Source organism: Rattus norvegicus, chromosome 3, assembly GCF_036323735.1.
Source record: "Rattus norvegicus strain BN/NHsdMcwi chromosome 3, GRCr8, whole genome shotgun sequence".
Classification (NCBI taxonomy): Eukaryota; Metazoa; Chordata; class Mammalia; order Rodentia; family Muridae; genus Rattus; species Rattus norvegicus.
The window spans coordinates 156,744,046-156,771,804 of record NC_086021.1 but is presented as its reverse complement, the minus strand read 5'-3'; the positions used below and the strand labels follow the sequence as shown (position 1 = coordinate 156,771,804).

The 27,759-nt window shown below is 40.8% G+C and overlaps 1 protein-coding gene across 6 annotated transcripts in view; it reads left to right on the top strand.

The window, feature by feature from the left end:
- Cstdc2 (cystatin domain containing 2) overlaps positions 1 to 14,942 on the top strand; it is a 32,928-nt gene extending 17,986 nt beyond the window's left edge. For 4 of the 6 annotated variants that reach the window (XM_006235164.5, XM_039105874.2, XM_063284573.1 and 1 more), the window contains 3 exons: positions 9,814 to 10,031; positions 12,248 to 12,352; positions 13,229 to 14,942. In XM_006235164.5, the coding sequence (XP_006235226.1) occupies positions 9,822 to 10,031; positions 12,248 to 12,352; positions 13,229 to 13,315 (402 nt within the window). In that variant the 5' untranslated portion in view covers positions 9,814 to 9,821 and the 3' untranslated portion in view covers positions 13,316 to 14,942. Of the gene's footprint in view, positions 1 to 714; positions 1,104 to 9,766; positions 10,032 to 12,247; positions 12,353 to 13,228 lie in introns of those variants that run through there. The other 2 variants (XM_063284574.1, NM_001109522.1) reach the window with 2 other exon arrangements.
- The last annotated feature ends 12,817 nt before the right edge of the window (positions 14,943 to 27,759 follow it).

Genomic DNA, 27,759 nt, shown 5'->3' with positions numbered 1-27,759 from the left:
CTTAGCTGCATTTTTTATTCTTTCACTTCAACCTCTGTCAGGGACCTCTATGCACCATACTTATTTTATTCTCTTTTCCTATTTTACCTTTATGGATTGTGAACTCCAGCTTGTGTTTCAGCATATGGGAGACACAAGGGATGAAAGGTCTATTTGAGAGTCCTCTAAAGGAATGCAAAGCAGACAGTACAGGGCCCTGGGCAAGTGGCTTAGAAACTACACAGTTGATCCTAAGACCTAGAGGAACCCAGAGAATGAGGATCGGGATTGGAAAAGATGGAGTGAAATAGTAAGAAGATGAAGCAACATGACCCAGACAGGTAGGACAGGGTCAGGACTATTCTCTGAACCTCCTGAAATGTGGTCCAGGAGCCAGGCATAATGGAACTCATGAGAAGAGCATATTCCTTCCCAAGATAGCCCTCCTGGGATGCAGAACTTGCATTCATTTAAGATATTCTGATCACCTTAGATGTTGTATGCAGCTACATATGATGGTTAAAATGCCCCAGAAAATAGACCTAGCTGCAGGCCACTAAGGCACACATAGCACATCTTGAAGATGCTTCCTAGTGTCACTATTTCACAGAGAGGACCTGGCAATTTGTTTTTACTCATCGATGATCCTTTTGTTATTGATGTTTACTTGTATCTTTGGTTATGAAAGTCCTGAGAAACTACTAAAACTTTCCTATAAGACCCATATGACAGGTCCAGTGCCAGGAAACAGATAGGCACCTCAGAAATTCTGCCTGCCCCAGAATGAAAAGAAACACCTACCGAGATATAGCTTAGTGAGCCAGAGTTCTTACAAGGTCATAAGAGTTTTTGGAAAAAAGGTGACATTCTCTCTTTACTTGATGTACTGGCTGGTTTTGCATGTCAACTTGACACAAGCTGGAGTTATCACAGAGAAAGGAGCCTCCTCTGCAGAAACGCCTCCATGAGATCCAGCTGTAAGACACTTTCTCAGTTAGTGATCGAGTGGGAGGACCCATTGCGGGTGGTGCCTGGATTTCATAAGAAAGCCAGGGAAGCAAGCCAGTAAGCAGCATCCCTCCAAGGCCTCTGCATCAGCTCCTGCCTCCAAGTTACTGTCCTGGGTAAGTTCCTGTCCTGACTTCCTTCCTTGGTGAACAACAATGTGGAAGTGTAAGCTGAATAAACCTTTTGCTCCCCAACCTGTTCCTTGATCATGAAGTTTTGTGCAGGAATAGAAACCTTGACTAAGATACTTGAATTAGGTCTTTAGATACTAGATTCTCAGTTGAAGAAGGGAGGTTATCTCAGCCCTTTACAGATACAGCATGAATATTATCGAATATTATCAGGAGTCACTTGGGAAAGGCTAAAGGTTAGTGGATGGCTTTCGTGAAAATGGCCCACCACTTTTTTGCATGGTCTGCAATGGGTGAGCTCTGAGAGGCAAGGTCCCTAGAGACTTCATCCCAGCATTGCTTCTTGCTACTGATCTGCCTCTTCTATCACTACATGGTCTAACAATTCTTGAACATTAGCGCACCCTATTGGGCAAGGTTCCTTCAGAAAAACATGAACCTGAACTTTCATGAATTAATGTTGTTTAGACAAATTAATAATTTTTAGCATTCCTGATGTGATTCAATTAATTTTAGGAAGCGTGCTTTAAGAGATGGTTTTAGTTGTTTTGCTAAGAAGATGTAGTAGTGTTAAAATCAAGAATAGAATGTATACACTCCTCCTAATAGTAGGTAAGGAATGCATGATAAGAAATACAATGAGTTTTCATAATTACACTAAAAAAAGAAATAGGTGAGGAACAAATTTGTGATCAAGGAAAAACGTTCAGGTCCAAGGAGAAGCCATAGCTGTGCACTATGAAGAGGCAAGGCCATGTAAAAATTGTTACTTTGAATTATAATGAGCTTACAGTGTGCAACACTGCTTTGAACTCGTTATTAATACCTTTCTGTCGCTCCACTTTTTTTGTAACATTTTAGCTATGAGGTACTCTTTCTTACACAGAGAACTTTTTGTCAAAAAGCCATATAAGAAGCTAAAAGTGGCAGACACTCCTAAGAACTCAGAGAAGACTATTCTCTGCCCACATTCCGGACCCAAGAGGAAACCGCCTAGTGCCATCTATGTCCCTTGGGCACAGGTACCGAGGAACAGTCGGGGGCAGCACCCTTCAGGTTTCTTGCTTGCGCTGACAGCTGAAAGCCAGTTGCCAGGTTGCCTACACACCTGAGAGCAGAGCTCTCTGTTCCCAGGATCAGCGGAAAGAAAACAGGTCTAGAGGAGTGCTAACACACAGGGCTATAGGAGGATCAAGCCACTGTCAGAGAGAGCAAGACAAGCTAACACCAGAAACAACCTGATGATGAGATGCAAGCACAGGAACCTAAGCAATGGAAAACAAGACTACATGGCATCATCAGAGCCCAGCTCTCCCACCAAAGCAAATACTGGATATCCAAACATACCGGAAAAAGCAAGATTTAGATTTAAAAATCAAATCTCATGATATGTTGGGGGACTTTAAGAAGGTAAATAAGTACCTTAAAGAAATACAGGACAACACAAGTAAACATGTAGAAGCCCTTAAAGAGGAAACGCAAATATCCCTTAAAGAATTACAAAAAAATACATCCAAACAGGTGAAGAAATTGAACAAAACCGTCCAGGATGTAAAAATGGAAATATGAACAATAAAGAAAGCACAAAGGGAGACAACCCCAGAGATAGAAAACCTAGGGAAGAAATCAGGAGTCATAGATGCAAGCATCACCAACAGAATATAAGAGATAGAAGAGAGATTCTCAGGGGCAGAACCATCAGAGATAATGTAAAACGCAAAAGCTCCTAGCCCAAAACATCCAGGAAATCCAGGACACATTGAGAAGAGCAAACCTAAGGATAATAGGTATAGAAGAGAGTGAAGACTCCCAACTTTAAGGGCCAGTAAATATCTTCAACAAAATTGTAGAAGAAAACTTCCCTAACCTAAAGAAAGAGATACCCATAAACATACAAGAAGCATGCAGAATTCCAAATAGATTGGGCCAGAAAAGAAATTCCTCCTGTCACATAATTGTCGAAACACCAAATGCACAAAACAAAGAGGGAATATTAAAAGCAGTAAGGGGAAAGGGTCAAGTAACATATAAAAAAGCATGCCTGTAAGAATTACACCAGACTTCTCACAAGAGGCAATAAAAGCCAGATGATCCTGGGCAGATGTCATACAGACCTTAAGAGAACACAAATGACAGCCCAGACTACTATATCTGGCCAAACTCTCAATTAACATAGATGGAGAAACCAAGATATTCCATGACAAAACCAAATTTATACAATACCTTTCTACAAATCCAGCCCTACAAAGGATAATAGATGTAAAACTCCAACACAAGGAGGGAAACTACACCCTAGAAAAAGCAAGAAAGTAATCTCCTTGCAAAAACCAAAAGAAGAGAGGCACACAAACATAATTCCACCTCTCACAATGAAAATAACAGGAAGCAACAATCACTATTCCTTAATATCTCTTAACATCAATGAACTCAATTCCCCAATAAAAAGATATAGACTAACAGACTGGATACATAAAGAGGACCCAGGATTTTGCTGCATACAGGAAATACACGTCAGAGACAAAGACAGACACTACTTCAGAGTAAAAGGCTGGAAAACAACTTTCCAAGCAAATGGTCTGAAGAAAAAACTGGAGTAGCCATTCTAATACCGAATAAAATCAACTTTCAACCGAAAGTCATCAAAAAAGATAAGGAAGGACACTTCCTGTTCATCAAAGGAAAAATTCACCAAGATTAAACTCTTAATCCTAAATATCTATGCTCCAAATGCAAGGGCACCTACATTCATAAAGAAAACCTTACTAAAGCTCAAATCACACATTCCACCTCACACAATAATAGTGGAAGATTTCAACATATCACTCTCATCAATGGACAGATCATGGAAACAGAAATTAAACAGAGACATAGAGAAACTAACAGAAGTTATGAACCAAATGGATTTAACAGATATTTATATTCCATCCTAAAACAAAAGGATATACCTTCTTTTCAGCAGCTCATGGTAACTTCTCCAAAATCCACCATATAATCAGCCAAAAAACAGGCCTCAACACATACAGGGAGATAGAAATAATCCCATGCACCCTACCAGATCAGCATGGACTAAGCCTGGTCTTTGATAACGACAACAACAAAATAAAACAACACAAAGCCCACATATACATGGAAGTTGAACAGTGCTCTAATCAATGATAACTTGGTCAAGGAAGAAATAAAGAAATTAAAAGGACTTTTTAGAATGTAATAAAAATGAAGGCACAACATACCCAAACTTCTGAGACACAATGAAAGCAGTACTAAGAGGAAAACTCATAGCTCTAAGTGCCTGCAAAAAATAAACAGGAGAGAGAATACATCAGCATCTTGACAGCCCACCTAAGAGCTCTAGAACAAAAAGAAGCAAATACACCCAAAAAGAGTAGAAGGCAGGAAATGATCAAACTCAGGGCTGAAATCAATCAAGTAAAACAAACTATACAAAGAATCAACAAAACCAGGAACTGGTTCTTTGAGAAAATCAACAAGATAGATAAACCCTTAGCCAGACTAAACAGAGGGCACAGAAAGTGTAACCAAATTAACAAAATCAGAAATGAAACGGGAGACAAACAATAGAATCTGAGGAAAATTTTTAAAAAATCATCAGATCCTACTACAAAAGCCTGTATTCAACAAAACTGAAAATCTGTAGGAAATGGACAATTTTCTAGACAAATACCAGGTAGCAAAGTTAAATGAGGAACAGATAAACCATCTAAACAACTCCATACCTCCTAAAGAAATAGAATCAAATATTAAAAGTCTCCCAAACAAAAAGAGACCAAGGCCAGATGGGTTTAGTGCAGAATTCTATCAATCCTTCTTAGAAGACCTTATATCAATACTGACCAAACTATTTCACAAAATAGAAGTAGATGAAACACTACCCAATTCCTTCTATGAAGCCACAATTTTGCTTATACCTAAACCATGCAAAGACCTAATAAAGAAAGAGAACTTCAGACCAATTTCTGTTATGAATAGCAACACATACTCAATAAAATTCTCGCAAACCGAATCCAAGAACACATGAAAATGATCATCCATTATGATCAAATAGGCTTCATCCCAAGGATGCAGGGATGGTCCAATATACAGAAATCCATCAATGTAATCCACTATATAAGCAAACTCAGAGGGGAAAAAACACATGATCATTTCATTAGATGCTGAGAAAGCATTTGACAAAATTCAACACCCCTTCATGATAGGAGTCCAGGAAAGATCAGGAATTCAAGACCCATACCTAAACATAGCAAAAGCAAAATACAGCAAACCAGTAGCTAACATTAAACTAAATGGAGAGAAACTTGGAGCAATCCCACTAAACTCAGGGACTAGACAAGGCTGCCCACTCTTTTGCTACTTATTCAATATAGTATTCGAAGTCCTAGCCAGAGCAATCAGACAGCAAAAGAAGGTCAAAGGTATAGAAATTGGAAGGTAAATCAAAATATCACTATTTGTAGATGATATTGTAGTGTACTTAAGTGACCCCAAAAGTTCCACCAGAGAACTACTTAACCTGATAAACAACTTCAGTAAAGTGTTGGGGTATAAAATTAACTCAAGGAAATCAGTAGCCTTCATCTACCCAAAGGATAAACAGGCTGAAAAAGAAATTAGGGAAAAGCCATCCTTCACAATAGTCCTAAATAATATAAAATACCTCGGTGTGACTTCAACCAAGCAAGTGAAAGATCTGTATGACAAGAACTTCAAGTCTCTGAAGAAAGAAATTGAACAAGATCTCAGAAGATGAAAAGATCTCCCATGCTCATGTATTGGCAGGATTAATATAGTAAAAAATGGCCATTTTGCCAAAAGCAATCTACAGGTTGAATGCAATCCCCATCAAAATACCAATCCAATTCTTCAGAGAGTTAGACAGAACAATTTGCAAATTCATCTGGCATAACAAAAAACCCAGGATAGCTAAAACTATCCTCAACAATAAAAAGACTTCCAGGGGAAATCACTATCCCTGAACTCAAGCAGTACTACAGAGCAATAGTGATAAAAACTGCATGGTATTGGTACAGAGAGAGACAGATAGACCAGTGGAATAGACTTGAAGACCCAGAAATGAACCCACACACCTATGGTCACTTGATTTTTGACAAAGGAGCCAAAACCATCCAATGGAAAAAAGATAGCATTTTCAGCAAATGGTGCTGGTTCAACTGGAGGGCAACATGTAGAAGAATGCAGATCGATCCATGCTTATCACCCTGTACAAAGCTTAAGTCCAAGTGGATCAAGGACCTCCACATCAAACCAGATACACTCAAACTAATAGAAGAAAAAGTGGGGAAGCATCTCGAACACATGGGCACTGGAGAAAATTTCCTGAACAAAATACCAATGGCTTATGCTCTAAGATCAAGAATCGACAAATGGGATTTCATAAAACTGCAAAGCTTCTGTAAGGCAAAGGACACTATTGTTAGGACAAGACGACAACCAACAGAGTGGGAAAAGAGCTTTACCAATCCTACAACTGATAGAGGGCTCATATCAAAAAGATACAAAGAACTCAAGTTAGACTCCAGAGAGACAAATAACCCTATTAAAAAATAGGGTACAGTGCAAAACAAAGAATTCTCAGCTAAGGAATACCAAATTTCTGAGAGGTACCTAAAGAAATGCCCAACATCCTTAGTCATCAGGGAAGTGCAAATCAAAACAACCCTGAGATTCCAGCCTACACCAGTCAGAATGGGTAAGATAAAAAACTCAGGTGATAACATATGTTGGCGAGATGTGAAGAAAGAGGAACACTCCTCCATTGTTTGTGGGATTACAAACTGGTACAACTACTCTGGAATTCAATTGGAGGGCTCCTCAGAAAATTGGGTATTTCACTACCTGTGAACCCAGCTATACCTCTCCTGGGCATATAACCAAAAGATGTTCTAACATACAACAAAGACACATGTTCCACTATGTTCATAGCAGCCTTATTCATAATAGCCAGAAGCTGGAAAGAACCAAGATGCCCTTCAACAGAGGAATGGATACAGAAAATGTGGTACATCTACACAATGGAATATTACTCAGCTATCAAAAACAATGACTTTATGAAATTCATAGGCAAATGGATGGAACTAGAAAATATCATCCTGAGTGAGGTAACCCAATGACAGAAAAACACACATGGTATGCACTTGCCGATAAGTAGATATTAGCCCAAAAGCATGAATTACCCAAGATACAATCCACAGACCACATGAAGCTCAAGAAGAAGGATGACCAAAATGCAAATGCTTCACTCCTTCTTAAATGGGGGAACAAAAATATTCACTGGGAGGGATACAGAGGCAAAGTTTGGAGCAGAGACTGAAGGAAAAGCCATTCATAACCTGCCTCACATGTGCCCTATCTATAAACAGCCACCTAGACTAGATTAGGTTGATGAAGCTAAGAAGTGCACACTGACAGGAACTGCATATAGATGTCTCCTGAGAGACACAGCCAGAGCATGTCAAATACAGAGGCGAATGCTAGCAGCAAACCACTGAACTCAGAATAGGACCCCCATTGGAGGAATTAGAGAAAGGATTGAAGGATCTGAAGGGTTTCAACCCCACAAGAACAAAAATGCCAACCAACCAGAGCTCCCATGGACTAGACTACTACTGAAAGACTACCCATGGACTGACCCATGCCTCAGCTGCATATGTCGAAGAGGATGGCCTTGTTGGACACCAATGGAAGGAGAAGCTCTTGGTCCTGCCAAGGTTGGATCCTCAGTGTATGGGAATTTGAGGGGCTGCTCAAGGGGAGTTTGATGGGGAGGAGAATACCCTTACAGAAGAAAGGGAGGGAGATGGAATAGGGAGCTTATGTCTGGGAAATCCGGAAAGGGAATAACATTTGAAATATAAATAAAAACATCCAATAAAAAATGAAGCTGAAAGCAATAATAGTAGTAGTAGTAGTAGTAGTAGTAGTAGTAGTAGTAGTAGTAGTAGTAGTAGTTGTGCAACTTTTTTCTACTTCACCCAGGACGTGTGTGTTTTCTGTATGAGTGACTTCCTATTTTCCTTTTCAAAAGGAGTTAATGAGCTCCAAGCCTCTTACCTGACCAGTGAGGTTAACTCATGAGAGAAAAGAGATCTAGCAATAAAACTTTTTACTTAATTCCCCCACAGCTAAACAGCATGTGTTAATAGCCAAATATTAACGCTTATATAAACACAGATAATAAGAGAAATAAAAAGCTAAGTTTCCCCAGCGCTTATTTAAGCATTAAGAGTTAGGTTTTCAGCACTTACTGAAGCACAGATCAGTAATAGTTATTAGCACAGAACAGTAATAGAGTTAAGTTCCCAGTGTTTAATAAAGCACAGAGAATTAACGAAAGTTAAAAGAAGCTATCAGGGGTAGAGCGTTTGCCTAGCAAGCGCAAAGCCCTGAGTTCGGTTACAAGCTCCGAAAAAAAGAAAAGGGAAAAAAAAAGGAATCTATCAGCTTCTAGCACCAGCGCAGCTAGAAAGAGTTACAAGGCCGGAGATTATCAGTCTTTTGGCTTTTGTTCAACTCTGTGTGCCACCTCAGCTACCACCTCAGAAGGCTGTGGCAGGCCCCCAGCACAATATGGACACACCGGTGTAGAGTCAGCACTCACAGTCCCCAAACATTACATGTAGATGCTGATATAGGCTGAAGGCACACTTCACCATGAAGACAAGGTCTCAGTCTTGTTCAAAAGAGAGTGTGGGGTTCAGATATGCCAGTCCAATTTGGTGCCAGGGTTGAAGGCTGTGACTGTATTCCCTGAGCTTTGATAATTATGGCCACAAGAGGGCACCAGTGGCCACAGAACAGGGACACCCCTAACCACACTGAGGCGTCTCCTCTTCTCCCTCTCCTTTTCACGTTTGCAAGTTCTCGGAGGCACAAATGCTCACCTCTCTGCAGAACCCCAAGAAGAGATTGCACTGACATAATCAAGCAGAAAGTCAGCACAGTTCGGTGAGGCCACTCACCCCTGAAGCCAAAAAGCTGGCTGATCTTAGATGAAAATTCACAGGAGTGCACTGTACCTACCTTGAATTTCTGAACTCTAAACACCTCTGTGTTGGTGCCATCTTCTACAAGCCTACATCAGAATGTTCGTTCGGGCTACGCAGGGATAGGGGATAGTTCCCTATCACAGAGGCACAGAGAAACATTCCTTAGGAACATCAACCCAAGACAGGAGACAACTGCCTCCCCTGTGCCTGCGCTGCAGCTCTAGCATAGACATCATTTCAAGTTGCTCTCATTCTTCCCAGAGCTTTAACCTGTCTTTTCCTGAGTCGCTGTCTTCCTCTAGTGGCCTATTCAGAAATTACCTTTCACTAATAACTATGGCCAATTCTCAATCTTTCAGCTCCTGACAATGGGGCGTCCTCTTAAAGGCTCTTCTATCCGGTGAGTCACAGGAAGTTAGTGTGGTGGGACTCAGATCAGGGGCACCTCAACCTCTCATCTTACTTGTTCTATCCAAACCACTCTGCCTGGGCAGGACAGGAGAATGAACAGCAATGACTGAGGGAGGTGGTACCAAGGGGGATGGAGTGATGACCAAGAGGAGGCCCAGAGGGAGGAGTCAAGGGCCCAGGAAATTAACTTAAGGAGTAGACTTAAATGAGCAAGACTGTAAGAGCCAAGACAGAAGACAGAACTCACATCATCCTCTTTTCAGGGGGGAAGATGGCTCTGCTCTGGACAATATTACTGACTCTCTTGGGTATCTACATCCAAGGAGCTCACACATGGTGTTCGGAAACGGATAAACTCTACATTGATCAAGCAGTCAGTGACCCTGACACAGTGAAGTTTGCTTTGAGTGAATTCAACAAGCAGAGCAAGGATGAATATGCCTACAGGCTGATACACATCATGAGTTTCTTTAAAGTACAGGTGGGTGATCTTGTCCACTCTACTTGCTGTTTCCCGATGAAGCAGGCAGGACACTTTGTCTTCGTTAGACGTTTTTAGTCCATGGCTGAGCTACATGGCTCAGTGGTTTGGATGCTTTTTTTTTTAACTTACACATTCTTTTAAATTAAGTCTACACACATAAAAAAATTACTGTGCAATATTATCATGTTTTATGATAGTACTTACATAATTAAAGAATACATTTTAGATCAGGCATGGTGGCATACAAATGTAGTTTCAGCAGTTTTGAAAGCTGATACAGGAGGAACTGGATTCAATAATAATAATAATAATAATAATAATAATAGTAATAATAATAATAATACTTTGCAGGATATTCACTTCTAGGAAGATCTTTCTATTGAACAAAGAAAATATTTAAACAGAGATTCCATAGGCAAAGCCTGAAAATATGCCAAAAGCACCTTTTTGCTACCATGTATTTACTATGCACAGTAACAAGTTTCATCATGACATTTCATAAATGTACATAATGTATTTTCTTTTTGTTTTTTTTTTCTTTTTCTTTCTTTTTGTTTTTTTTCCCGGAGCTGGGGACTGAACCCAGGGCCTTGTGTTGCTAGGCAAGTGCTCTATCACTGAGCTAAATCCCCAACCCCCCTTTTTTTCTTTTTGTTTTTTTTTCTTCTTTTTTCTTTTTCTTTTTCTTTTTCTTCTTTTTCTTCACATAATGTATTTTCAACATATTTGCCTCCCATTACTCTCTAGTGTCCTTCTCCCATCCTTCCTTAGTTCTTTTCTCATACTTTTTGTACTTGTCTTTGTTTGTACTTTGTTGTTCTTATTGATAATCAAATGAGTTTAATTGGAGTTTCTTACAGAAACATGCTCACGTGATAATTAGAGGTGTATAGGCAACTTACAAGCATATTAAAGAATTAAAAGAGTTGGAGAGATGTAGAGGGATCTGTCAGTAAAGTGCTTGCCACACAAACACAAGGGCTGGAGTTTGGGTCCTCACCACCCACATAAAAAAGCCTGACGCAGGGATGCACCCCTGTAACACTAGTGTAGGGAAGGCAGAGACAGGAAAGTCTGGAGAGGGCATGTTGTTGACCAGCCTAGTATAGTTCAGCCTCAGCTTCAGTGACATATCCTGTGTTAAAAAGTAACATGGGGAGCTGCTGAGGAACACTCTTGCTGCCCCTCCAGGCTTCATGCACATACATGTGCATGCACATGCATGCACAAACAAGTAATTGGGAAAATTGAGAAAGTGAAAGGAAGAGAAAGAAAGGGTAGGACTGTCAGGACAAGCTAACTGTCCTGAGAAGCACTTGCCAGCTCAGCTCCTTCTCTCAGTTAATTCCTTCCTACTCTGGGTCCTTGACAGACTCACATAGCCCACATAGGACAACCATCCTAAAATGGTGATGGATCCCCGCAGAATACTCTTAGTTTGGCAATGCTCATCTTCTAATGCCACACTTATGGTCATGGGGGAGGATTCTCCTTCCTCAGCAGAGGAAAGGCAGAGGGTTTGCACAGAGCTGATACCTCTGGAAATCTCTGTAGAGCACCTAGCTGGTCCTGTTAGGTCTCTTAGGCTGGAACCTTACCTGTGAGTTAGGGCTATGTCATTGCTAGACGAAGAGTTGGTCTTGTGGGAAAAAAGGATGGGAAGAGTGTGAGACTAGGCAAAGAAGGAAAGGGATACAGTGGAAGGAAGCGGGAGGAAGATTTTAGAGCTCATACTATATAGAAACTCGCCGGATAAGCCATCATTCCAATCTGGTGTGCTAGTGCATAGTGACTGTAATATGAGAATTTTTTTAAATGTAGGTCAAGTGACAGCACCCTGCAGATCTGGCTTCATCACTTTGGGCTGAATTATCAGCAGAGCTAATACCCAACCAGAGCCTTGTAGGTTAGTTCAGGCGACTTTGAGAGTGAAACTTGGGTTTCCTTTGGTAGAATAGAATATGAGAATTTGAGGTAGGTGATATACTAATGGTATGTGACTCAGCCTCTGATTTCCCCTAGCCTATACCAGACTGCCTCCTCCTATTAACCTCTAAACTAGACCATCCCCTCCAGGACTTTCACCTGTAAGAAAGGGATAGTAGGCCTTGGAAAAACTCCAGGAGAGAGCCCAGGTCTCTTCCAATGCTGAGACAAGTCTATGAATGGGCACCAATAAGGGTCTGCTCACTTCAATATTTTTCTGTCTTTAGGAAGAACCACCACAAACTTTCTTCATGAAGCTGAGGCTGACAAGAACCATCTGTAAGAAATTCGAGAAAAGCCTAGACACCTGTCCCTTACCTGAACTGGAATATGTAAGACAGAACTTATGTCCACCTTTCCACAGTTGTGAGGGCTGCAGAGTCAGAGGTGGGATACAAGAGTGGTGACAGAGCCATGCTTAGAGACCTGAGGAGGGGCCAGTGGCAAATTGCCCAAATTCCTTCTTAAGTTTTAAGGGCAAAAGAGTTCCAAAAGGATGCAAGCTACAGAGACCTGGCCAACCTGTTTCCCCGACTCTGGCCACTCACAATAGTAGCTGCCTTAGGCATCATGGTTTCAGGATACTTGTGTCGTCTTTGGTTCTGCATGTTGAGCCTGAGTAACAAATGCTCTTTGTCTGGTCTTCATTCTCCTCCCTTGAATTCAGGGGAAAGAACCTACTGAATTCTGATGTTATATTATGGAACCTTCACTGACACACAGCATGGAGAGGGAGTGAGAGAAGGGGCCCCACTGTTTTCTCTCCAGGCCTTGAAGAAGCTCCAGCACTTGTATGGGGCAGCCTAATTCTGGGAGCAGCTCCCATTCAGGGGTAGTAGACCCCTTATCAAGAATAATTAATAGCTTAACTATTGACTTAAATCTGATAGCAATCAACACCTTCTGGGACAGAACATCCTCTACTGTTCCTAGGATCTTGCATCACAAAGCAATAGTCCAAAAGGTTCTTTGGGGCACTTATGGGGTGAAAACAATAAGAAAAATACTGCTGGATCAAAGGAAAGCCCAGATGCAGACAGCTCACCCTCGAGCAGAGTTTGAGTTGGTGGTTACACCTGTAGACCAGAGCCTTCTTCTTCCAACTGCTAACTAACAATGGGATATGGTTGAGTAGAGAGTGTTCCTGACAATAAACCACAAGCTTCCTGAGCCTCCCCCACCCTGTCTCATTTTCATTGTTTCCTTAGGTTCTCATCTGTTCCTTCAGCATCAGCAGCCCAGGCTCAAAACAGTTCAATCTGTTGAAGATGACTTGTTCTGAGGGACTTCTCTGACTGAGATCCACCACAAGGATCTACATACAGCACTGATCCAGGCCTGCTCCTTTTTCTAAAGATACCTGCCATTTACAGGAATCAGCAATTACAGGCTTAAGAAGCTCTGCAAGTGTCTGTGCTTTCATGTCCTGGCATTTTAGAAATGTTCCGCTACACAGATTCATCACATAGATTAGATCTTTAGACACCAGCACGCAATAAGATTTGTGGGCTCTGGGCATGAGTCTGGACGCCGAGCACTTGGTGGAGTAATCTCAGCAAGGTACCTTAGTGGCCATCCTTGCAGACCAAGAGCTGTCCCAGATACTACCATTAAGGTCCATCTGAGCTCTGGTCTCATGACACATATGGTCAGAGATATGAATGATTGTTACCTGTCCCCCCTACCAGGGCATCACATGTACATTGTCTTTGCTCTTGAGGACATTCCTCACGTATCTCTTCCCAGGTCTCTGAAGTTGGTACGTGGAGGTTGGACTGTAGCCTCACTCTTCAGGGAGTGGTTCCCCAACAAAGAACAGCAGCGGCATCTGTTTGGCACCAATTAGTAATGGAAAACACTAGAAACTTCTGCCCTCAGAAAGGGAACCAAATCTAATAATCTTATTTGAGAAACACTGATAAACCAGAAGATCACTAAGTCCCATCTGAGATGTCTGTACCAGGGTCCAGCACATGCTCCAAAGAAGCTAGAGAATAACTATTCTGACATTTTGGAGTATTTGGATATCTATGTCAACCATTTCCAGTTTGCCTTTGTTTCTTGTCAGTCACAGACTATGTGGAAACTGATGAGTGGCAGGGTTTCAATAAGACTGTTAAAAAGTAAGTAGTGACCACTTTAGCCTTTGACCATAGTTGCCCATCTCTGACACTAAGAGACCCTTACTGTGCACCTGGTGCCTGGTGTTTGCAAGTGCTGATTCCATCTAAAGCATCAGCACTTCCCCGATCTGTGTCAGGGCATGGCAGAAAAGAATCCCATCAGCAGGCCATTTATACAATGCAGGTGTAGAAAGATTAAGTCTGAGAGCCACATACTACCATGGAGAAGGAAGCAAATATCAGGCTGCCAACTTCAGGCCACCCAATTCCACTGAAAATATCATATTAATCACCAAGTTTTCTAGGAGGCTAAAGAGTTCGATGAGCTGTATTCTGGACTCCATACTCTCTACATTAAATAATATACTCTTCAGATAATACTTAAGATTCCTTTCCATGGGACTGGAGAGATGGCTTAGCCATTAAAGGATACATTCACAACCAAGAGTGTAAGATTCCTTTCCATGGATATGTCTTCACTATTTGTCTGTACCTGCTGTGGTGGTTTGAATAAGAGCGGCCCCTATAGGGTTCACATATTTGAATGCTTACTCACCAAAGAGTGCAACTGTTTGATAGAATTAGAAAGACTAGAAGGTAATGACTTTTTTGAAGTAGCTATGCCTTACTCTCTCCCTCTCCCCCACTTTCACTGCCTGTGAATCTTCAGGATGTAGCTTTCAACTACTTCTCCAGCATCATTCCTTACATGTCTCTTGCTGTGCTCCCTAGCATGATGAAAGTAGATTAAGCTTCTGAAACTCTAAGCAATCCCCCAATTAAATGCTTCCTCCTATAAGAATGGCTGTGATTGTGGTATATCTTCATAACAATAGAACTGTGACTAAGATGCCTTACCAATGAACTTTAGAAAGACTATAATACCCTAGATGCTTATTATAATCCAATGTTTATCCCTCCCCAACACCAAGACTACTGACCTAGTAGCATAACAAGAGTCCAAAATTTTTCATTTCTCATTAGCCACTGAAAACAGTCATCTTTCCACTCTATGGGCCATGCTTAGAGTAACTCAGGTTCAAGAGACACCCTGAGGTAGATGCTGAGCACACAAGTAGGACTCACTGGTCTGAAGTCATTGAGCAGGGATTCACTAAGTTCTAGATGAGTAAGAATAAGAACGATGTACTTAATGATAAAGAGAACGGAAGTCTTCTCATCCACCAGCTATCAGTTTGCAGAGTGGTGCCTCTAGACAGGAGTTATGCTGTCTAAACTCAAACACCCTGGTTTCTCAGTGGCGTCTTACAACTGGAAGAGCTCCAGAGTCGCCGTTCTCAGATCAGTGCCCCCAAACACATTGCTTGGGTCTTTTTTAGTTTTTGCATAGTTTCTCCCAGTAGTTACGCAGATGGTTTAACTAAATGGTCTCGCAGCAAAACCAAGAATCATGGATCTGGGAAAAAGATGGGTAGGAATAAGAGGGGCTGAAATGAGTGGGAAGGAAATAAGATAGAGTGTAGGAAGAAAGTAATCAAAGTGCCTTATAAATATGTATAAAATTGACAAAGAAATAGCAATAATGATTTTAAACATAAGAAATGGAATGTATGGTTTTAAGATAATATGTTTTTTAAATAATTATAACCAACAAAAACAGCATAATCTCAAATTAAAACATGAACTTACAGACTGGGTGTGGTGGTAATTAATTCCAGCACTTAGGAAGATGAGGCAGGAAGATCTAGTCTACATAGTGAGTTCCTTAACAACCAGTACTCTTTAGAGAAACCCTGTCTCAAACAAACAAAAAACAAAACAGAAAACATGGACTTAATAAGAAATCAATAAAATTAGGCATGTTGTCTTTAAGTAGGAGGTAATCAAATGTTACTGAGAGTGAAAGGGAGACAATTCAATGAAGAAATAGTTCATGTTCTCTCTTGCTCTCTCTTTCTCTCTTGTTCTCTTACCCTCTCCCCCCTTTGTCTATTCCCTCTTCCCTCCCCATTCACTTCCCCCCCTCCACATACTCACGGCCAGCCTCTACTTCTCTACTCCTCTCTCTCTCTCTCTCTCTCTCTCTCTCTCTCTCTCTCTCTCTCTGCCTTTCTCTGCCCCCACTACCATCTTAACTCCCCTCCCCATGTCCTGAATAAATAAAAAAAGAAATAGTTTGAGCCAGTGCACTTGAAGACTCTAGGTTCTAAAAACACCCATTTTCCCAAAATAAGTCTCTATATTCAACAGAATTAAAAAAACACTTGTGTGCATGTATAGGAAAACAAATAAATATTAGATTTTTATAAAACTCACATGCCCAAGCAGAGGAAGAGTGACTGGAAAATGAGCGAGAATGTGCAGTTGATGTGGCCCCACTGATGCATGTGTGCATGAAACCTTAGATTTGTGCTACCCATACCATTGTAGATCATAGGTAACTGCCTGCCCATAGTTAGTTTTCAGGAAAACTAGGCTTTGCACTACCAACAAAAATTCACTCAAGGTGTTCCTGAATTTGAAAAAATAAGGCAACATTTTAAAAAGATGACTCAAGGCTCTTTGTGCATGTGTTTATATTTCATTTGCACTTTTTATATGTGTAAATTGTCATGGTAATAAATAATGAGAAAAGTTGCGACACTTTAAGATAATATATTTTAAATTATAGTTCAATTAACAAACATTTGAATAATACAGATTAAGTGATTCTGGAAATATGATACTTCTGAACAGACAAAAAGCTATTAGAATAAATGAATAATAAAAATAAATTTCCTCAAAACAGTCAAAAAAATAAGTTTCCTAGGTCCATCAAACACTAAAGGAAAAAATAATCTCAATTTCACACAGTCTTGAAATCAAATTTCCTTTGATTTCAAGGAAAATGAAAAAAAGTACAGCATTTTCATATCTATAGACTACATTAGAAATTTGACAGAAAATACAGTGGGCATATTCTAAATAAAGAACAATAAGAATTCAATGATATTCAAAGAAATAAATGAAAAATCACCAGAAAAATATTAACAAGAAAAATTCAGCAATATATAAATCAAGGGAAATAACATGACCAAATATGGTCTGTCACTAAGAATAAAAAATAGAGGGGGTTGGGGATTTAGCTCAGTGGTAGAGCGCTTGCCTAGCAAGCGGAAGGCCCTGGGTTCGGTCTCCAGCTCCGAGAAAAAATAAGAAAAAAAGAAGAAGAAAAAATAGAAATCTTGGACTCAAGATTCAAGAACGTGATTTGTTCTTGCAGAAGACCTGAGTTTGATTCCCAGCACCCACGATTGGCAGCTCCTAACTAGCTGTATCCCGAGCTCCAGAAGATGCCTCTGACCTCCACAGGTACATAAACCACACACAAATATACACGCATAAGTAATAGTAATGATGATGATTGTAAAAGGATTCTCTAAGACTCAGGGCAGACACAATCACTCCAACAATAAATGCAGTAGCTGTAGATGCCTACCCTGTACAGGTATAAGCCTATTATTATTATCATTATTATTATTATTATTACTATTACTATTACTATTACTATTAGTCAGGCATGGTCAGAAGAAGGACTCAGGGTGACTACTCCTCTCTGATAAACTATTCATTACAGATAGATTTGGGAGGATGAAGAATCAGTGCCTGCGGTTGTGTATCCATCAGGCTCCAAGAGATCATTTGAATTCAATTGTCATACAAATGTCCCCTGGTTAAACTAGATGGGTCAAAAAACAAAACCAGAAGTCATGATTCTGGGGAAAAGATGGGGATGGTGGAAAAGGGGGTGTGGGTGGGGCTTGACAGGGATGAAAGAAAAATAAGGAGAAAGTAAGAGAGTAAGCAGAACACATGTATACAGTTTTCAAATAACAAACTCGATACAAAGAAAAAATGTCATGTATTCTATTAACAAAAAGAAAAAGACAGAAATTACCTCAACCTCAACATGTTCAATGAAAAAATGATAAAACTATATGTTGATAGTAAAACTTTTCAGAGATTAAAAAAATTCAAATACCTAGCACATCATGGCATGCCTGGTCTAAATACTACAAATTTCCTACGACCTTCTATTACACCCTGTCCCCAGAAGGCAAACATTTGGGACCCACCTATCACATAGTGTACAAATAATCAAATAGGTCATAGCTGATATGATGTTTTTCAGCTTGCGTCCTCTCTTCAGTCTTGAGACTCTTACTGGGCATGATGCTTGTACCAGCTAGTTTTATGCCAATGTGACACAAGCTAGACGCATTTGAAAAGAAGGAAACCGATTTTGGCAGACATCTTGAGATGATAGAAGTATAAATGTTGCTTCCTGGTTGCTGCCGCCGCAGAGAGCTCGTGGGCAGCACCCCGCGAGCAAACTTGAGCCTTGGGACCACAGGTAAGACCAACTTTTCTGCTTCAAGTGACCTGCCTGGTGAACTCGGGACACACAGAGGCAGAATTCCTCTAGGACCGGGCACTCCCTGTGTTTACCGGGAGTCCCACACCCGCGGATCCCGGCCCGCAGCAGCTCTCTGCTCCCAAACCCCGTGGGAGAGAGACCTCACCGCCTGGTCAGGTGGGCACTCCTGAGGCTGCAGAGCAGAAGAGACCACCGCAATGCCCACCCCTGCCCACATCCCTGGCCCAAGAGGAAACTGTATAAGGCCTCTGGGTTCCCGTGGGGGAGGGCCCAGGAGCGGCAGGACCCCTGCGCCTGAGACACCGCCGGAACCTGAAGGAACAGACCGAATAAACAGTTCTCTGCACCCAAATCCCGTGGGAGGGAGAGCTAAACCTTCAGAGAGGCACACACACCTGGGAAACCAGAAGAGACTGCACTCTGCACACATTACTGATTCCAGAGGAAAACACCAAACACCATCTGGAACCCTGGTGCACTGAAGCTCCCAGGAAACGGCGGTGCAGATCTTCCTGGTTGCTGCCACCACAGAGAGCTCGTGGGCAGCACCCCGCGAGCAAACTTGAGCCTTGGGACCACAGGTAAGACCAACTTTTCTGCTGCAAGTGACCTGCCTGGTGAACTCAAGACACAGGCCCACAGGAACAGCTGAAGACCTGTACAGAGGAAAAACTACACGCCCGAAAGCAGAACACTCTGTCCCCATAACAGGCTGAAAGAAAACAGGAAAACAGATCTACAGCACTCCTGACACACAGGCTTATAGGACAGTCTAGCCACTGTCAGAAATAGCAGAACAAAGTAACACTAGAGATAATCTGATGGCCAGAGGCAAGGGCAGGAACCCAAGCAACAGAAACCAAGACTACATGGCACCATCGGAGCCCAATTCTCCCATCAAAACAAACATGGAATATCCAAACACACCAGAAAAGCAAGATCTAGTTTCAAAATCATATTTGATCATGATGCTGGAGGACTTCAAGAAAGATGTGAAGAACTCCCTTAGAGAACAAGTAGAAGCCTACGGAGAGGAATCGCAAAAATCCCTAATAGAATTCCAGGAAATCATAAATAAACAAGTAGAAGCCCATAGAGAGGAGTCACAAAAATCCCTGAAAGAATTCCAGGAAAACACAATCAAACAGTTGAAGGAATTAAAAATGGAAATAGAAGCAATCAAGAAAGAACACATGGAAACAACCCTGGATATAGAAAACCAAAAGAAGAGACAAGGAGCTGTAGATACGAGCTTCACCAACAGAATACAAGAGATGGAAGAGAGAATCTCAGGAGCAGAAGATTCCATAGAAATCATTGACTCAACTGTCAAAGATAATGTAAAGCGGAAAAAGCTACTGGTCCAAAACATACAGGAAATCCAGGACTCAATGAGAAGATCAAACCTAAGGATAACAGGTATAGAAGAGAGTGAAGACTCCCAGCTCAAAGGACCAGTAAATATCTTCAACAAAATCATAGAAGAAAACTTCCCTAACCTAAAAAAAGAGATACCCATAGGCATACAAGAAGCCTACAGAACTCCAAATAGATTGGACCAGAAAAGAAACACCTCCCATCACATAATAGTCAAAACACCAAATGCACAAAATAAAGAAAGAATATTAAAAGCAGTAAGGGAAAAGGTCAAGTAAAATATAAAGGCAGACTTATCAGAATCACACCAGACTTTTCGCCAGAAACTATGAAGGCCAGAAGATCCTGGACTGATGTCTTACAGACCCTAAGAGAACACAAATGCCAGCCCAGGTTACTGTATCCAGCAAAACTCTCAATTAACATAGATGGAGAAACCAAGATATTCCATGACAAAAACAAATTTACACAATATCTTTCTACAAATCCAGCACTACAAAGGATAATAAATGGTAAAGCCCAACATAAGGAGGCAAGCTATACCCTAGAAAAAACAAGAAACTAATCGTCTTGGCAACAAAACAATGAAAAGAAAAGCACACAAACATAACCTCACATCCAAATATGAATATAACAGGAAGCAATAATCACTATTCCTTAATATCTCTCAACATCAATGGCCTCAACTCCCCAATAAAAAGACATAGATTAAGAAACTGGATACGCAACAAGGACCCTGCATTCTGCTGCCTACAGGAAACACACCTCAGAGACAAAGACAGACACTACCTCAGAGTGAAAGGCTGGAAAACAACTTTCCAAGCAAATGGTCGGAAGAAGCAAGCTGGAGTAGCCATTCTAATATCAAATAAAATCAATTTTCAACTAAGAGTCATCAAAAAAGATAAGGAAGGACACTTCATATTCATCAAAGGAAAAATCCACCAAGATGAACTCTCAATCCTAAATATCTATGCCTCAAATATAAGGGCACCTACATACGTAAAAGAAACCTTACTAAAGCTCAAAACACACATTGCACCTCACACAATAATAGTAGGAGATTTCAACACCCCACTCTCATCAATGGACAGATCATGGAAACAGAAATTAAACAGAGACGTAGACAAAGAGAAGTCATGAGCCAAATGGACTTAACAGATATTTATAGAACATTCTATCCTAAAGCAAAAGGATATACCTTCTTCTCAGCTCCTCATGGTACTTTCTCCAAAATTGACCATATAATTGGTCAAAAAACGGGCCTCAACAGGTACAGAAAGTTAGAAATAATCCCATGCGTGCTATCGGACCACCACGGCCTAAAACTGGTCTTTAACAACAATAAGGGAAGAATGCCCACATATACATGGAAATTGAACAATGCTCTACTCAATGATAACCTGGTCAAGGAAGAAATAAAGAAAGAAATTAAAAACTTTTTAGAATTTAATGAAAACATACCCAAACTTATGGGACACAATGAAAGCTGTGCTAAGAGGAAAACTCATAGCGCTGAGTGCCTGAAGAAAGAAACAGGAGAGAGCATATGTCAGCAGCTTGACAGCACACCTAAAAGCTCTAGAACAAAAAGAAGCAAATACATCCAGGAGGAATAGAAGGCAGGAAATAATCAAACTCAGAGCTGAAATCAACCAAGTAGAAACAAAAAGGACCATAGAAAGAATCAACAGAACCAAAAGTTGGTTCTTTGAGAAAATCAACAAGATAGATAAACCCTTAGCCAGACTAACGAGAGGACACAGAGAGTGTGTCCAAATTAACAAAATCAGAAATGAAAAGGGAGACATAATGACAGATTCAGAGGAAATTCAAAAAATCATCAGATCTTACTATAAAAGCCTATATTCAACAAAACTTGAAAATCTGCAGGAAATGGACAATTTCCTAGACAGATACCAGGTACCGAAGTTAAATCTGGAACAGATAAACCAGTTAAACAACCCCATAACTCCTAAGGAAATAGAAGCAGTCATTAAAGGTCTCCCAACCAAAAAGAGCCCAGGTCCAGACGGGTTTGGTGCAGAATTCTATCAGACCTTCATAGAAGACCTCATACCAATATTATCCAAACTATTCCACAAAATTGAAACAGATGGAGCACTACCGAATTCCTTCTATGAAGCCACAATTACTCTTATACCTAAACCACACAAAGACCCAACAAAGAAAGAGAACTTCAGACCAATTTCCCTTATGAATATCGATGCAAAAATACTCAATAAAATTCTGGCAAACCGAATCCAAGAGCACATCAAAACAATCATCCACCATGATCAAGTAGGCTTCATCCCAGGCATGCAGGGATGGTTTAATATACAGAAAACCATCAACGTGATCCATTATATAAACAAACTGAAAGAACAAAACCACATGATCATTTCATTAGATGCTGAGAAAGCATTTGACAAAATTCAACATCCCTTCATGATAAAAGTCCTGGAAAGAATAGGAATTCAAGGCCCATACCTAAACATAGTAAAAGCCATATAGAGCAAAGCAGTTGCTAACATTAAACTAAATGGAGAGAAACTTGAAGCAATCCCACTAAAATCAGGGACTAGACAAGGCTGCCCACTCTCTCCCTACTTATTCAATATAGTTCTTGAAGTTCTAGCCAGAGCAATCAGACAACAAAAGGAGGTCAAGGGGATACAGATCGGAAAAGAAGAAGTCAAAGTATCACTATTTGCAGATGATATGATAGTATATTTAAGTGATCCCAAAAGTTCCACCAGAGAACTACTAAAGCTGATAAACAACTTCAGCAAAGTGGCTGGGTATAAAATTAACTCAAATAAATCAGTTGCCTTCCTCTATACAAAAGAGAAACAAGCCGAGAAAGAAATTAGGGAAACGAAACCCTTCATAATAGACCCAAATAATATAAAGTACCTCGGTGTGACTTTAACAAAGCAAGTAAAATATCTGTACAATAAGACTTCAAGACACTGAAGAAGGAAATTGAAGAAGACCTCAGAAGATGGAAAGATCTCCCATGCTCATGGATTGGCAGGATCAATATAGTAAAAATGGCCATTTTGCCAAAAGCAATCTACAGATTCAATGCAATCCCCATCAAAATACCAATCCAATTCTTCAAAGAGTTAGACAGAACAATTTGCAAATTCATCTGGAATAACAAAAAACCCAGGATAGCTAAAACTATCCTCAACAATAAAAGGACTTCAGGGGGAATCACTATCCCTGAACTCAAGCAGTTTTACAGAGCAATAGTGATAAAACTGCAAGGTATTGGTACAGAGACAGACAGATAGACCAATGGAATAGAATTGAAGACCCAGAAATGAACCCACACACCTATGGTCACTTGATTTTTGCCAAAGGAGCCAAAACCATCCAATGGAAAAAAGATAGCATTTTCAGCAAATGGTGCTGGTTCAACTGGAGGTCAACATGTAGAAGAATGCAGATCGATCCATGCTTATCACCCTGTACAAAGCTTAAGTCCAAGTGGATCAAGGACCTCCACATCAAACCAGACACACTCAAACTAATAGAAGAAAAACTAGGGAAGCATCTGGAACACATGGGCACTGGAAAAAATTTCCTGAACAAAACACCAATGGCTTATGCTCTAAGATCAAGAATCAACAAATGGGATCTCATAAAACTGCAAAGCTTCTGTAAGGCAAAGGACACTGTGGTTAGGACAAAACGGCAACCAACAGATTGGGAAAAGATCTTTACCAATCCTACAACAGATAGAGGCCTTATATCCAAAATATACAAAGAACTCAAGAAGTTAGACCGCAGGGAGACAAATAACCCTATTAAAAAATGGGGTTCAGAGCTAAACAAACAATTCACAGCTGAGGAATGCCGAATGGCTGAGAAACACCTAAAGAAATGTTCAACATCTTTAGTCATAAGGGAAATGCAAATCAAAACAACCCTGAGATTTCACCTCACACCAGTGAGAATGGCTAAGATTAAAAACTCAGGTGACAGCAAATGCTGGCGAGGATGCGGAGAAAGAGGAACACTCCTCCATTGTTGGTGGGGTTGCAGACTGGTACAACCATTCTGGAAATCAGTCTGGAGGTTCCTCAGAAAATTGGACATTGAACTGCCTGAGGATCCAGCTATACCTCTCTTGGGCATATACCCAAAAGATGCCCCAACATATAAAAAAGACACGTGCTCCACTATGTTCATCGCAGCCTTATTTATAATAGCCAGAAGCTGGAAAGAACCCAGATGCCCTTCAACAGAGGAATGGATACAGAAAATGTGGTACATCTACACAATGGAATATTACTCAGCTATCAAAAACAATGACTTTATGAAATTCGTAGGCAAATGGTTGGAACTGGAAAATATCATCCTGAGTGAGCTAACCCAATCACAGAAAGACATACATGGTATGCACTCATTGATAAGTGGCTATTAGCCCAAATGCTTGAATTACCCTAGATCCCTAGAACAAGTGAAACTCAAGACGGATGATCAAAATGTGAATGCTTCACTTCTTTAAAAGGGGAACAAGAATACCCTTGGCAGGGAATAGAGAGGCAAAGATTAAAACAGAGACTGAAGGAACACCCATTCAGAGCCTGCCCCACATGTGGCCCATACATATACAGCCACCCAATTAGACAAGATGGATGAAGCAAAGAAGTGCAGACCGACAGGAGCCGGATGTAGATCACTCCTGAGAGACACAGCCAGAATACAGCAAATACAGAGGCGAATGCCAGCAGCAAACCACTGAACTGAGAATAGGACCCCCGTTGAAGGAATCAGAGAAAGAACTGGAAGAGCTTGAAAGGGCTCGAGACCCCATATGAACAACAATGCCAAGCAACCAGAGCTTCCAGGGACTAAGCCACTACCTAAAGACTATACATGGACTGACCCTGGACTCTGACCTCATAGGTAGCAATGAATATACTAGTAAGACCACCAGTGGAAGGGGAAGCCCTGGGTCCTGCTAAGACTGAACCCCCAGTGAACTAGACTGTTGCGGGGAGGGCAGCAATGGGGGGAGGGTTGGGAGGGGAACACCCATAAGGAAGGGGAGGGGGGAGGGGGATGTTTGCCCGGAAACCGGGAAAGGGAATAACACTCAAAATGTATATAAGAAGTACTCAAGTTAATAAAAAAAAAAAGAAAAGAAAAGAAAAGAAGGTAACCTCAATTGAGAAAATTCTTTCATCAGATCTGACTGTAGGGTATTTTTAAAACTAGCGGGCTGGTGGCCCTAGGTTCCATAAGAAAGTAGACTGAGCAAGTCATGAGGAAGAAGCCAGTGAGCAGCATTCCTCCAAAACATCTGAGCCATCGCTTGTCTCAGGTTCCTGTCCTGTTTGAATTCTATCTTGGCCTCCATTAATGGACTGTGACTTGGGATAAACCATTTTCTCTCCAAGTTGCTTTTGGTCATAATGTGTCATCATGGCAATAGTAAGTCTAATAAAGACAACGCTGGAACACAGCTTACTTCTTGAATATTACCTGATGCATATATTCTTCCTTACCTAAATGAGGACTGTAAATTTTATTTTTGTCTAAAAGTTCTCTTTGCTTAGTTTGTGGCACATATGTGATCCAGCAACATAATAAGCATCTACTGAGCAGGTGGTGCTCCCACAAGGCCCATTGCGCTCAATGCTTTCTTGATGCAGTTGGAAGTCATGAGTGAGCTCCTTCCCATAGCAGGTTCCATTGACTTACATGCTGAGTTCCCTTACCTTTATGAAGCATCTCCTTAGACATGTCCCATTTAAAATTAGGTTGCATCCAATACATAAATGGACTGTGCCCCGTGACGAGGCCTTGCAAACTACAAGCTTTAATACATTTGCTAGACAATATATTCATCCAATAAAAGGAGCTTTTCTGTGTTTTCATTGCTGTTAAACCAGACCTTTGATGATCTAGAACCTGGGGACTACACATAAAAGAACACACTGGAAAAGGTGATGTGAAAAACCACTGTAAAAGAGCTATGGGTGTGGCCTGATGCCTGCTTAGCATGCATAATGCTCTGGTATTGAGGCCCAGAATCACAACAAAATAAAATCAAACCACTTGAATGGGCTACATTGAGCTCTTTTTACCACTCGCACTAAAGCAAAACTTCAGGACTCTTGGCTCGCATCTCTCCACTTAAGAGGCCCCAGAAGATGCTCAGTATTGACATTCATTGAAGACCTCAAGGTAATATTGAAGCAATATTTTATTTTTCCTTAAAAGCAGAGAATATCCTAGACCTGAACCACTTCTCAAGATTTTAGAAGAAAAGTTCTTCCCAGGGCCCTCATGAAACCCTTGCCCCATCTCTTCTTAGCTTCTGCTTATGTCTCTGTAAAGCAGCTATGCTTGGAGTTTCCCATTCATACCCTCAACAAGAAGCATGACTGAATACAGAAAATGACCCATTCAACTCAAAGCCCTTCCTGATTTTCAAGACACTCTAGTTCCCACCATGATAGTATTTAATGATGTTCCAAGTACATGTGCTTCTTTAATTGCACCATGGCTAATGTTCAAGTATCTTTTATAAGTATTTTTAAATATTTTTATAATTATCCCCATGATCCACCTCTTCAGGGTTCTACCACCTCCTGATCTAAGCCTGAAACAAGCAAGGCAGAACAGGTGCTAGTCTGAATATTGACCTAAAGAACTGGGTCTAGTTCATGTTCATAAGGTCACCCTTGAGTTAAACTTGCTGCCATGATTAGTCAAAGAGTTCTAACAGGATACACTTAGTCTCTATCTGCTGGAACATGACAGCCCCAGAACTCTAGCCCTGTTGGGGCCATGGTAGAGCTTAGATCACTGGTAAAAGCCTAAAAATTGGGGAAAGTTTGTATCCCAGATCACTATGGCCAATAAAGCCATCCTTACTCAGGGAGGGACTAGAATCCCAGATTGTGGGCCATCTTGGTAAAGAGCATGGTTGTGGAATATCTCCTAGCTGAACTTGAGGCACAAGGTAAGTCTTCTCCCACCACATAGCTGATGTCATGTCCAGTGATTATTTTAAGAAATATGTGTGGGATGGGGGGAGTATGTAAGTATGTGGATACATGTACACACACAGAGTCCAGAAGAGGGCTCTGGGATTTGAATTCAGGTTCTCTCCGAGAGCAGTTCATGCTTTTAACTGCTGAGCCATCTCTCTAGCTCACAACCCAATGAGTTGGTTTTGTTGTTGTTGTTGTTGTTGTTGTTGTTGTTATTGTTGTTTTGTTTTAAGATTTATGTTTATATAGGAGTACACTGTAGTTCTCAGACATACCAGAGGAGGACATCAGATCTCATTACAGATGGTTGTGAACCACCATGTGATTGCTGAGATTTAAACTCAGGACCTCTAGAGGAACAGTCAGTGTTCTTAACCGCTGAACCACCTCTCTGGCCCCTCAGTGAGTTTTAGTAAACATTAAAATGACCTCTGCTACTAGTCTAGGGAATTGAGATTTTCAAATTCTAAAATCCTAACTACTTTATGAACATCTTGACTGGTTGAAAAATCAAAGAATGAACAATTATTTAGTAAATATCAACCCAACTTGTTACTCTTTTCGTCGAGGAAGCATGCAAGCTTCTTTCTGGAAATCAAAGACTGAATACATGTGCTGGGATAAGAGTGTCAGAAACCTGGGCCCTATCTTGGATATTAAGTGCCCTAGGAGACCACAGTCATTGTATTTCTGGACTTCTGTGACAAGAGTTCTTACACAGCTTGCTTACTTATGTCTCCTGTGACCCCCCTCAGGAGCTTCAAAGTGTGGGGAACATTGTAGAAACTCAAATTGTGCCCACCACTGGCTCATGGTACTTCCTCTAAAAACACACACAGAACATG